At 39.4% G+C, this 13,579-nt stretch overlaps 1 protein-coding gene and 1 non-coding gene across 4 annotated transcripts in view; both read right to left on the reverse strand.

Annotated features, from left to right (window-relative positions):
• The window catches only part of LOC126276230 (protein CREBRF homolog), a 106,989-nt gene that overhangs the window by 8,763 nt on the left and 84,647 nt on the right, over positions 1-13,579 (reverse strand). For all 3 annotated transcript variants that reach the window (XM_049977258.1, XM_049977259.1, XM_049977260.1), the window contains one exon: positions 8,100-8,222. In XM_049977258.1, the coding sequence (XP_049833215.1) occupies positions 8,100-8,222 (123 nt within the window). The remainder of the gene's footprint in view (positions 1-8,099; positions 8,223-13,579) is intronic.
• On the reverse strand, positions 10,842-10,916 carry Trnat-ugu (transfer RNA threonine (anticodon UGU)). The gene has a single exon. It is a non-coding gene; the product is annotated as a tRNA-Thr (tRNA).

A 13,579-nucleotide genomic window follows, 5' to 3' on the forward strand; every position in this document is an offset into this window, starting at 1 on the left:
TTGCCTGTTTTACTGTTGTTTTTATTACAAATTAATATTTTAGATGCACTCTTAGCTTTACTGTGATGAAAGGTGGTGTCAGGAGGAGCTGGTGAGCATAAAGAGGAGGTCACACTTAATGCAAAACATAGTATTCTATGGCTACAATGTTAAAGATCTACAACTGCAATCAGTCAACTTATACAAATACCTGTGGCTGTAGCAATTTGTGAGGATATGAAATAGAATTATCACACAGATTCATTCATAGGTAAAGTATATGGTAGACTTTGGTCCTTGGTAGGACACTGGGAAAATGCAATGAGTATACATAGGAAATTGCTTACAAAAGACTTGTGTGTGTCAGCCTAAAATATTGCTCTCATTTCTAGGCCAAGCAGTATGTGGATGGAAAAGCAACCCTGATTATGTGCTACATTGTCATGTATTGTCCATCTGCCATACACTTCACAGTGCTTGATAGAGTATGGACGTGGATATAATGTAGACTTACTGCCACCACTCCCTCTCCATACCACATCCTTTCTCCATTAACTCACTCCATCCAACATGGGTGGAGAACATTGCATCTTGTTTGTGTGCCTCTCAACTGAAAATTACACTTTCCAATGGCTGGACAGTTGTTTGGTTTCATGGCTGTAACCACAGAACCATGACCACCAATAATCTTGGAAAATAAATGTTTGGATCTGTTCTATCAAAACACAGAATGCTTTCACTCAGTGCTCCTTTTACTTATCAATCAGAAACTGAAGCAAAAATTTGCCATTTATCCTTTTCAGTTCCCAAATCTTCTGTTAGAAATCCCTGAGCTGAGTTAAAAAGACAATTCAATTCCCTCTATCATATATTCACCAGTCCATCATCAGTCTTGGCAAAAAGTTCCCAAATTTTCTCAACAATTTCATCTGTTCAGGCACTTGATGGACATCCAGTATGAAGTCTGTCATCATCCTGGGCTTTTTCCCAAGCAAGAAGCAAAATTTCACAGCTACATGTAGTTCACTTAAATCTGCCAGCTTCAAGAACGATAGAACAAAATACATGCAGCTAAAACATTTATTACAAGCAGACAAAACATATCAAACAATGCCACAGACAGTACTGAATCCCCAAGAAGTTGTGCATCACATCCCTAGTGAGTTGAATGTGTACTGCACAACCTCCAACCAAGGCAATACTATTCTGAGAACTTTTGTGAACCGCCTCGTACTCTCAAACAGTCATCCACCATTAAATTTTGAAGATTTTAGGAGAGAGGATTGATTGTGACTGTTTAATTGTCTACGGAAAGCAAAAATCTGGATTCTGGTAACTCTCTGGCACATTATCTGGATGTTACACTGAAGCACACAGTCTACTGGAGGAAAATGTTCAATCTGGATCCACAATTTACAAAAAGTAGCAAGCACCATAAAATAAGAAATTTAAAATAAAGATGAGTTCCACTGTTCACAACATAAAAGAATGATCTGCCATAAACGCAAAAAATAATGCCCTAAAGTAACTTTTTGAGCATTTACTCAATAAATTAAAGTATTGAAAACAACAATAGTTACATGGTTTCTGAGGTCCGACTAATTATGTTTCCAGCTTACCAAATAAACTGACATATACATTTTTCTGTGTGATATTCCAACAAATAACTTATTATCTTTAAATGTCTCAAGTAGCAGTTTTGTGTACTTGAAGCACCTGAAGACAGCTACACTAGTCTGAATACTGCGAAGAAAGTAATTGTCAACTTAGTTGGGAATCTGAAAACATACCGTAAATAAAAGTTATTTTCAATATAAAATCAAGTCTCTACACAACACAGCTCTTTAGTGTTTTCTACTCTATCACAATAGATTGGCAAGGGAACTGTCCAATCGGACATGTCAAAACCTACCCTGATACTTTTCAAACAGGAAACATACACCAAAAGAAATGCACTGTCAAAATTTTAGCTGCCAAGGTGCATTCTGTGGTTGTGTGGGTGTGTGTGTGTGTGTGTTTAATTCTAATGAAGGACTATTTGGCCAAAAGCTTTGCTTGACAGTCTTTTAAAGTTACTCAGTTTTGCTACATGAAGAACTACCTATAACAGCTGTCTGTATTGCCCTTCCTGCATAGTGTGAACCTGGCAAATAAGCACACATAGTCATGACAAAAGAACATAGCATGAAATCCGAAGTGCACACTAGTGAATTTTAAGCACTTAAACCAAACCTAAATTGTCTCAAATTGCTATTTTTTAATAACGTGCAGTGTGTATTGATAGCCAAACTGTTGCAAATGTAACTGTTACACAAGTGACTGGCAGAGAAAACAAAATCAAGGCAGTGCAGTATGATACATAACAGGACTGCCATCAGTTTTAATTTATTGACATGAAATATTTGATAAAACTTCTTGCAGCAAAGTCCTTGTAATTTCTGAATAATATATATTTTGTAAATAATCTTCACGGGTTTGGCAAACCTGTGAAGACTGTTTACAACACATCTGCTGGGAAAACTTGAAGAGTCACAACAGTTCCCTTTAGTCACCAAAAAAATGCTAAGTGTGTATTTATGATGAAAACAAACATTTTTCCTTATACAAAGCACACCTGGTGAAAGCAAAATTAATGTATTAATGCACTCCACAGTAATTACTAGTTTTATTTAGGCAGAAATAGGATGGAGGAAGAAATAGTCGTGGCCTTTACCGTATTTACTCAAATCTAAGACGCACCTGAAAAATGAGACTCAAAATCAAGGGAAAAAAAATTTCCCGAATCTAAGCCACACCTGAAATTTGAGTCTCTAAATTCAAGGCGAGAGAAAAGTTTTAGAACGCACCTTCAAATCGAAACAAAGTTGGTCCTCTGTAACATGAGACACACTTTAGGTCGAATGAATGAAGATACAGCTACAGTAGTTTGGTTCAAGTCGTAAGCTTAGCAATTAAGCTTTATTAGGTAGCCATTGCTATGTGTCAGGCACTCTGTCCATATTTATACAGGTACCCTTCCTTTTCCATGTGCTTCGTCTGGTTTGAATCGATTGCTTATTTTGCCCTGATCTGATAAGTGCCATTCGTTTTGTTATAGGTGTTTACGTCACTCTAAGCTGAAAATGCATTATTGTACTGTGTCACAAATTGTTTTTCGCATTCTGATAATGAGTGTTGACGACCGTCAATGCTCGTGGCATGGCTTGCTTTTGTGCGCTCTACCACCACTTTAAAAAAAGAGAGTGGAATTGTCTCATTAGCGAAACAATGGCAAGAGACTACTATTTGTTGTTACTTACACTGCCGCTTTCTTTGATAATGATCAACAAGAACCAAATAATAGACTGCGTATGATAGAAGACGTTCTGAACGAGAGTTTAGCAAAAATTTTTATCTGTTTGAAAATCTTTGCAGACGCCTCTTTAGTACATTACATTCTGCACAGAAATTAAGTGTCATCTTAGATTTAAAAAGCTTGTCAGTTGCCATGCTTCATTTCTGATTATTACTATTCAGCATAAGAATATAAACATGACATGATATGTATATTCTTCCGCGTTTGCTGTTGTCTCACTCTATTTTCCTACTTTATTAGGCAGATAGGATTTAAATGAGATAGCAGCAAACATGAAAGAAAACATGCCATAATGTTTACATTCGTGTTATTCTTATGGTGAAAAGAATACTGCATGTGATTCACGATTCATAAAAGTTCCTGTTAGCAACCATCTTTTGTCACAGGTAGGAAAAAATTCAGAACGTAGAGTTGGCCACATTGACAAACATCCCAAACAGTCTTGCCAGTCAGATTTTTGTAGCAGATTTTTAGTGATGACTGCAAATGCAGAGTGTGTTGTTGTTGTCTTCAGTCCGTAGACTGGTTTGATGCAGCTCTCCACCCTTTTCTATCCTGTGCAATGGAAAGTAGCAACACTTAAGAAGAAAGAATGAAATAACTTAGAAATTAAACGCTGAAATTTAAAACAAAATTTTATTAGGTTTGTAACACATTTTATACGAAATATTCAAAATATCAGTCATGATTCTGAATCACCACCACTCGATTCTTTTTTTGCTCATTTCTTCATACAGAGCATCATCCTCCGTACCATCTAGTGCATTAGATATCGAACATTTTTTAAATGCTTGTTGCACAGTCTGATTTGGAACACACTTCCAGGCATCATAAATCCATTGGCACACTTGCGACAAACTTGCACGTTTTACACGTCCTGTTGGCGTCACTTGTCTGTCGCTTTTCGAAAGCCAGTCTGTGTACATGCATTTAAGCTTGTCCTTAAATAGTTTATTCAAACAGATCTCAAGTAGTTGCAGAATTGACATCATCCCACCTGGAATTACTGCCAAGACCGTTTTGATTTCCTCTAATTTTTGTTTTACTGCAGGTGCGCATCTAATACCAACAAACTGCGTAAACCAAGCATTGTGCCAGGATGATGATTCCACACACACCTAATACATTCCAGCACCATATTCTCCTGAAACCACCCAGTTTCATTTGCTCGTACAATTACAGTGTTTGGAAACACTTCCAATTTCAGTAAACTCTTTCACTTGAAAACTATGAATAGGGGTAATTTATGTCCATCTGTTGTGCAAGCAAGCATGAAGGACATCCGCTGTTTTTCATCTCCTAATGTAAGAACACTTACGTCTTTCTTTCCTTTGGTGTCACCAGTATAATTTGATGGCTTGTCAAAATATATGGGAGTTTGGTCAACATTTCCTATCTGACCAAGAAGGTATTGCTTTTCTGTGCACCACCTAATTATGAAGCGCTGAAATTCCACAAGTTTTTCTTCATAATTGTTCGACAGCTTCTGTGCAACTGAAGTTCACCTCCAAAGTGAAAAACCCCAGCGCATCATAAACAGATCTTCGATTTTTTGCTCTCTAGCATTTCACGTGCCTTAATTTTTAAAATTCAGCATTCACAGGCAGGAATTTCTGACGCTGTTCCTTAACAAATTCATTTAAAATCACTTTTAGTACATGATATCGTCCATACTTTGGCCCACTAAATGCTTCCTGCGACTTGAACATTTAAATAATTCATCTCTCTGCAGTCATCATCGTCTGACGTTGCTCTCATCAATCTCGTATCGCAAACCTGCAGCACAATTAGAACTTTGTTCGACAAAAGAAATAACTCCCCTCTTGAATTTGGCACTATAATGAAAGCACTGCTTCATTGTGGTTCACTAACACCGACAAGCACTTCAAAAAATTCCACTAAGCAAAAGGTGTCGCAACATGAAATCTTAATGAGCCCCAGCATATCAACTCGTGCAACAATCTTAAAAGAAATTTATTTTTGTAGCTACGAATATTTGAAAGGCTGCCACATTCAAAGATGAATAATACGGAATTTCGATGTATGAAAATGCAGTGATCGAAACTTGGGGCGGAGAAAAAAGCTCGTCTTCTAACTTTTTCTTTCTTAAATCTACTTACAGACGCTGAGGTTCTGGCCCCAGTATATATCTTTGTGCCTGCAAAGCATGCCTGTGCAGCACTACATATATTCGATGGCAGATGTTAGTTGTGGCGGCACCTACCAACATTTTTCAGAACTTCTGCTTACTTTGCCCTCAACTCTAAGCCGCAGGCAGTTTTGCGGATTACAAAATCCAGAAGAAAAGTGCGGCTTAGATATGAGTAAATACGGTATTCTGCATATTTTGCTGCATACAAGTCATACTTGATTAAATTCACAAAACATGATGATGCAAACTGATAAGTTTAACAATACTGTTATGCCAAAAAATATGAAATGCCAAAGACCCATTAAAAATTATACTGCCCAACAATTTTCCAAAAAATGCTTTACACTCTCAAAAAAAATTTTACTGAGGGACTGAATCACACAAGTAGTTCCACGTGGAATCCAATTCTATTAACAGTCTTTTGATTCTCCTCCTAAAGACAAAGGTGTCGTTATGTCCAGGCCAAGAGTCCAACAAAAGTAGAGAATTATTTTCTGCAACTAGTAAGGAGGTATTCTGGATGTAGTATTGAAAATAATTCTTCTCCATTTTTCCAGATTTTACTAATTTTCCTTGAGATTCCTGAAGACAGGTATATAGCTGCAGAAACAGTGATCCACTTATACTTATCACTGGCACTGTTGTGTATAAATGTGTCGTAGCATTCATCGACTGCACAAACCACTCTATCTTTTTTTTATACTCGAAATGATAAAGTGTGGTTTGCAAGTAATTCTTGTACAAAACCAGACTGAATGGCTTATACACTGCATCTTAGGGAATAACACAAAGCTAAATATTTGTCTGTAGTACTACTATGAATGACATCTCCTCTATACATTTACCTGAAGTAAACTTCGTAATTTTGCGACTTCCTTTCCTATACGATTTTCTGAAACTGTTTAGCCAGGTCGAAAAAGCCTGGAAATCAGTAATGTTCATCTAACTTGCAGTTCAGAGGGCCTAGTCTCTCAGATATGTCTCAGTAACAGTGCGCAGACACTCATGAGCAGTTCTAAATATTTACAATAGTTTTCTTCACAGTTTTGCAAATTTCATTCCGGTGTATATTTTGTACTGCACGTAAATCTTTCTTCCATTTAAACAATTCACATTCTGATTTTATGAAATGACACCGGGCTTTCAGATAGCTTAACTTTTTAAGTATTTTCTCGCTCCTCCTTTTAACCAAAAAATTTACAGCCTTTCCTTTGTCACTCAAAGCTATTACTCTCCACAGTTTCTTTGGGCTAGGAAGCTACTGTACTTTTGCTGTGGACTTTAATTACCACAACATTCATCAACTGAATCACAATTTGTGGAATCACCACAGTTCCTTCCTATTTCTTCTAGTGTTTCCACATTTCTTACAAAATGTCAACATAATTAGAATGAATGTGCACGAAATTAACTAATAACTAACAAGTGTAGGTCTTCAGAATAAGTAGGCGATTTTGACAGCATACCACATTATTCTTAATTTATCTTTGCGGTGTTGAAAACAGTAATTGGATACCACATTACTGTGAATGTCTGGAACCTGGACAAAACAGATGCTATTAGCAATCATTCACAAAGAAAACACAAGAAAATCAAGTTTTACCTCCACTGTCAACACTTGCACTATTGCAAAGGCAATTGCTAATTATTATGGATTTTAAATGAGTAGCAGATTTGAGCAAATAGTAACTGTGAACAACTGTGTCAGTGAAATTATCAATGAAACCTGAAATTCACTTTACAAATTACACTCACATTGCGCTGTTTATCTGTTGACCAGTGTACCATAAATGAAGGATATGTGCCTGTCATGCTACACATGTGCTATGGTAGGGCTGTACATTTCTCCAGCCACGTGACGAGCCAAGAATCTGGCATTTTCTTCTTCTTCTTCTTCGCCTCCCCCCCCCCCCCCCCCTCTCTCTCTCTCTCTCTCTCTCTCTCTCTCTCTCTCTCTCTCTCTCTCTCTCTCTCTCTCTCTCTCTCTCTCTAGTGTATCTTAACAGCTAAAATTCTGACATCATGTTTATTTTGCTGTATTCCATGCCACAGCAAAAAAAGAAGAAGTAACTAGTCAAAATGGAGAGTGCTTTCTGAAATTCGGCACCAGCACATATAGCTGCAAGTGCATGTGTGAATCTGTGTACTCTGAAGAAGAATACAGATCCTTAAGCTGAGCTTCTAAGTGCAAGTTATTGTTTAAGTAGCTATTCCACTCTACAAAGTAAATATCTACCTTTTTTAATTCCATAGCTTGAACTTCCCTGTATCGTTACTACTTCAAGTTATGCCACTAATATAGTAAACTCCAAATTACATGAAATAAATCAAACTGTAACAAAGTTCTTGGGTTTACGGCCACTTGATCCGGTCAAAATGGTGCAACATTTCAACAAGCAGCAATCCCCTCATCTTTCTGCCAGAATAAGATGACACTCATCAAAATACCGTCCCACTTCGATCAACTCACTGAGTTGGAAACCAAAAACTTTTATGTTAGGTCAACTCGCTGGGAAAGACAATGAGATCACATCAAACTCTATTCCTATCATGTCTGTTGGCAATGTTTTGAAAAATACTGAAGTGTCAGTGTACACTATGCATTATACTTACTTGTCACAGTTCTGCTTATCTTCTCGATTTGTCTAGTCAGTTCTTCCTGTTTTTCGGGATTTTCGGTAGTGCACTTTGTTGCCAGAAGTTGTTTCACCTGGGATATTCCCATATTTAACCTTTCTGAAAGCAAAAGTAGCAATTTACAGATTTATGTAGCATCTACATAAATGAAGAAGTAAGACAGTAATGACTAAAAATTAATGCAACATACTAGAATGAAATTTTTCTGGTAACCAAGTGCAAATCTGGTGATAATGTAGAGACAGGCTTTTTTCTTAATTGCTCCCTGGAGATATCCATACAGAACATGTAATGACATTGTTCGTATACATCAGTTTTTCAAATTGTTGTTACTGCTAGACACAACTGAAATGAAATGAGAGGATGCAAAATTCTCCTTAGCTAACGTGAATATATTTTTGCAGAAGGCATACGACATTGTCAAGAAAGGAATACTATACAGGATTCCAAACTGGTGGTCAGTTGTTGAGTGAGATAGAAGATATCCAGAATTATAAAATGTGTTAGATCACTTTCAAAAATAATGAAGGTCTGATGCCTAAGAAAGGCAATAAAATTCATACTGAGAAATGTCAGAAACTCATATTAAAGTACTGTACGCTCAAGTTCATGTAGTGTGAAAATATCGTATTAAGGGTTTTGTTTTGATGCCTGATGACTTTTTACGAGGCCCAAAGATCTCACTGAGCCTTTAACATTTGAAATGATGTCCCCCATTCTAATTCTGAACACTGTGGTAAGAGCTTTCTGTAAATCTAAGAATCCCAAGTAAAGCAGTAATTCGTACACATTGTTCTGCCATATAATTTCATTTACAACCTGTAAGTTAACCAACGCTGTCCTACGTCAAGCTTAGAATGAGAGAGGAGGGTTGACCGAGTTGACAGCCAGCTGGAAAACTGTTAAAGGGCAGTGTTAAATAACTGGATTATCTAAAAAAGCCAATGAAACTGGGAGGATGAGATCCTTTGAGAGTTTGATGTTAACTCAGTGAACAACGTATCACACATCCTCAAAGCTTCATCTCAAATATGGTCACCAAAAACACCCAATGTAAGGGCAATCTCATTTCACAAGTGGAAAAATTTACAAAGGCTCCATATCAATTGCATACATAGCACGCTGTAAAAATTAATTCCAGGCATAACATATATCCCCATTTAGATGTCTTGGATGTGAGGTCACACTGAAAGAAAAAAATTACAAATCGGAACATGCGAGTTATAAGACCCACTTACAAGTGGGAAAGTTGGAGATACTGAAGCAGAAAACAAGAAGCAACATAGTGAACATAACGAGAATATCTTAAACGAGTTGGGATACGTAGATGAAAATGTTGATAGCAGTGGAAATCCACAAAAACACTAAAAATCTAGTGATAATACGCAATACACATATGCCACAAAGCAGACAACTTTGTGGACATCTCCAAAAGAAGACCTTTGATTATAAGAAATACACTCTGTGGACAGCACAGAAGAAGATAGGCTTGAATTAGACTAGCTGACCCAAACACCTCACACACACACACACACACACACACACACACGCACACACACGCACATACACACACAAAACCACTATCACCAACTGCATCTGATGTTAGCAGCAATCTGTGAGGGGATGGGGAGGGATAGCATGGTAGAGCTGAGGGGAGAGGCAAGTGCTGCTTGTAAGGACGTTCATGGAAGTGGATGGGAAGAAAGCATAGTTCACAGGCCATTTATAACAACAGTAGTAGAAGTAATCTTCAAAGCTACCATCCAATATTTTTGACATCAATTTCTTGTAGAATCTTAATTCAGCATATACAGAGAAGGGCAGCAGGAATGGTCACAGGTGAGTTTGGTCTGTGGGAGAGTGTCACAAGAGATGCTGAAGAAACTAAATTGGCAGACTCTTGAAGATACTTCCAAAGTTTCATGAACAGGCTTTAAATTATGACTCTAGGATCCCTTACTGCTCCTATTCGGATTTTAATGGCAAGACTTGATTAATTACAGCATGCATGAATGCACTTAAACAATCCTTCTACTCAAGCTCCACATGTGAAGGGAACAGGGAAAAAAATCCTAATAAACGGTACAATCTGAGGTATCCTCTACCATGCACTTCACAGTGAATAGATGAAGCTGGAGATGTAGCTTGGTGCTCAATAGGGCAGTTAGTTGCATCTTTGGGAAGCTGTGCTTGGGGGAGGGGGAGGCGTGGGGGTGTTGTGGTAGAAGGTATGTGTAGTACTTGAATGGGAGCAGAGAAATGCTGTTCAGAAAAGCTGATGTTCTTGGGAAGAATCTAGATGAACAGGCTATAAAACAGTAATTAAGAGTGAAGCGCATCGGATTGGGCAGCATGCTCAGCAACTGAGTGGTCCAGCGCTCTCATGGCCACTGTTTGGTGGTGACCATTCATACAGACAGATAGCTTGTTAGTTGTCACAACAATATAGAATGCAGCACAGCTGGTTGGTCACATGTCTGGTTTCACAGATGGCCCTGCCTTTGATGGTGTAAGAGTCGCCAGTGGCTAGTATGAAGTAGTAGTATGATAATGTAAAGCAGAGGTCTTGTATCGGGCTCTCTTGCAAAGAAATGAGCCATGATGCAATGGGTTGGGAGCAGGAATGGAGCAGGGACAGACAAGGATATTAGAATTATATTAATACCTTCAGCTGCTCATGGGTATTGACATATATCAACGGGGACAGGTGAAAATGTGTGCCCCAACCGGGACTCGAACCCGGGATCTCCTGCTTACATGGCAGATGCTCTATCCATCTGAGCTACCGAGGGCACGGAGGATAGTGCGGCTGCAGAGACTATCTCATACACGCCTCCTGTGAGACCCACTTTCTCACCTTTTATGTCCACACACTACATTCTTAGTGTCCCACCCCAACACACTCATTACTCGAAGAAGACATTCTTCCCAAGTCCCATAAGAGTTCGGAGAATATGTGTGCATCCACACAGAAGAAGGTCATGGCCACTATTACCAGAACTATAAACTTATATGGATATGAAGGTATTAATATATAACTCTAATTTCGTTCTAGATGGCTGCAGGTCATCAATGGTGTCTGCTCTTTCGGACATGTCCAAAACAACAGACACCACATCCATGTAAGTGTATAGTTCTGGCAATACTGGCCATGACCTTCCTCTTCTGTGCATATGCACACATATCCCCCAAACTCTTGCGGGACTTGGTAAGAATGTCTTCCACGAGTGATGTGTGTGTTGGGGTGAGACACTACAAATGTAGTGTGTGGACATACAAGGTGAGAAAGTGGGTCTCACAGGAGGCGTGTGCGAGATAATCCCTGAAGTGCACTACCCTCCGTGCCCTCGGTGGCTCAGATGGATAGAGCGTCTGCCATGTTAGCAGGAGATCCTGGGTTCGAGTCCCTGTCAGGGCACACATTTTCACCTGTCCCCGTTGATATATGTCAATGCCCATGAGCAGCTGAAGGTATTAATATAATTCTAATTTCGCTCTAGACGGCTGCAGGTTATCAATGGTGTCTGTTCTTTCGGACATATTCGAAATAACAGACACCATATCCCTATAATACAAGGATATTGTGTAGTAGATTGGGTGGGCAGCAGAATACCACTGTGGGAGGGGTGAGTATCATTGAGAGACATTCCACGTTTCAAGGTACGATGAGAGACTGTTGAAACACTGGTGGAGAGTGTGATTCAGTTGCTGCAGTCCTGAATATACTGAGTCACAAGATCAGTGCTCCTTTTTGGCTACACAAAGAATATATGGAGTATGGGAGGAGTGGGGGATGATAGGTGACTTATGACACAATGCATAGAAGATATAATATGTGTCAAAAGTATCCAGACACCTGGCTGAAAATGACTTACAAGTTCATGCCACCCTCCACTGGTAATGCTGGAATTCACCCTTAGCCTTGATGACAGCTTCCCATCCGAGAAAAACACAACCACACCATAACACCACCACCTCCGAATTTTACTGTTGACACTACACATGCTGCCAGGTGATGTTCACCAGGCATTTGCCATACCCACACCCCGCCATTGGATTGCCACCTTGTGTACCATGACTCATAGCTCAAGACTACGGTTTTCCACTGCTCAATCGTCCAATGTTTACACTCCTGTGGAACCTGATGCAGTTTCGAATTCCTGTGTGATGGTCTGAATAGATGTCTGCCTATTACACATTACTACCCTCTTCAACTGTCGGTGGTCTCTGTCAGTCAACAGACAAGGTCAGCCTGTGCTGTATGTGCCTCTTCACATTTCCAATTCACTATCACATCAGAAACAGTGGACCTAGGGATGTTTAGGAGTGTGGAAATCTCGTGTGCAGACATTTGACACAAATTACATCCAATCACCTGACCACGTTCAAAGTCTGCAAGTCCTGTCGAGTGCCCCATTCTACTCTCTCACGATGTCTAATGACTACTGAGGTTGGTGATATGGAGTACCTGGCATGGGGTGGCAGCACAATGCACATAATATGAAAAACATATGTTTTTGGTGGTGTCCGGATACTTTTGATCACATAGTGTATGTTTCTGGACAAGGTTGGAAGGATAATTTCGCTCTCTGAAGGTGTCAGTGAACCCTTAGTTTATTTTGGGAGGGACTACTCAGCAATACAGATGCACCGACCACAGATGGCTAGGCTAGATGGAAGAGACTTCTTTTTGTGGAATAGCTGCTACTGTCGAAGTAGAGGTAAAGTTGATTGTTGCTAGGTTTGTCGTGCACAGAAGTAGTGATATAACCAATCTTGAGGTGGAGGTCAAAGACAGTTTGTTGGGCTGAGGAGTACCAGGTGAAGTGAAAGGGGAAGAAGGTGCTGAGGTTCTGGAGGAGTATGTATAGGGTGTCCCCACCCTCTGTCCAAATTGTAACGTTGTCAAAAGATCTGAAGCAGTTAGAGGATGGGATTCTGGGTGATTAGGAAGGATTCTTCTAGATGGCTCATGAATAGATTAGCATAGGATGGTGCCGTGTATGTGTCCATTGCTGTACTATAGATCTGTTTGTAGGTGATGTCTTCAAAGGAGAATTAATAATGGGTGAGGATATAGTTGGTCTTGATGACCAGGAAGGACATCATAGGTTTTCAGTCAGCTGGGTGTACATAAAGATCAAGTTCAATAGTGACAGGGTCATGGCCATTGGAAACATTAGTTTAGAGAAGGTAGCTTCGACAGTGACAAGCAGGATGGGGTCTTTTATGCAGGAAGGTAGCTTATGGGCAGTAGGCTGAAAACATTGGCCCACAAGGGCAGAAATTCTGTCTCTGGGGCTACAGTAACCAGCCACAATGGAGCGTCCTGGGTGGTTCAGTTTATATACTTTAGGAAGCCCACAGAAGGTAAGAGTGCACAGAGTGGTGGGGATGATATGAATACAGACTCAGGGGAGTGGTTTTGGAATAGGCCTAAGGATTTGTCGAGGGAC

This window comes from Schistocerca gregaria, chromosome 1, assembly GCF_023897955.1.
Source record: "Schistocerca gregaria isolate iqSchGreg1 chromosome 1, iqSchGreg1.2, whole genome shotgun sequence".
NCBI classification, from domain to species: domain Eukaryota; kingdom Metazoa; phylum Arthropoda; class Insecta; order Orthoptera; family Acrididae; genus Schistocerca; species Schistocerca gregaria.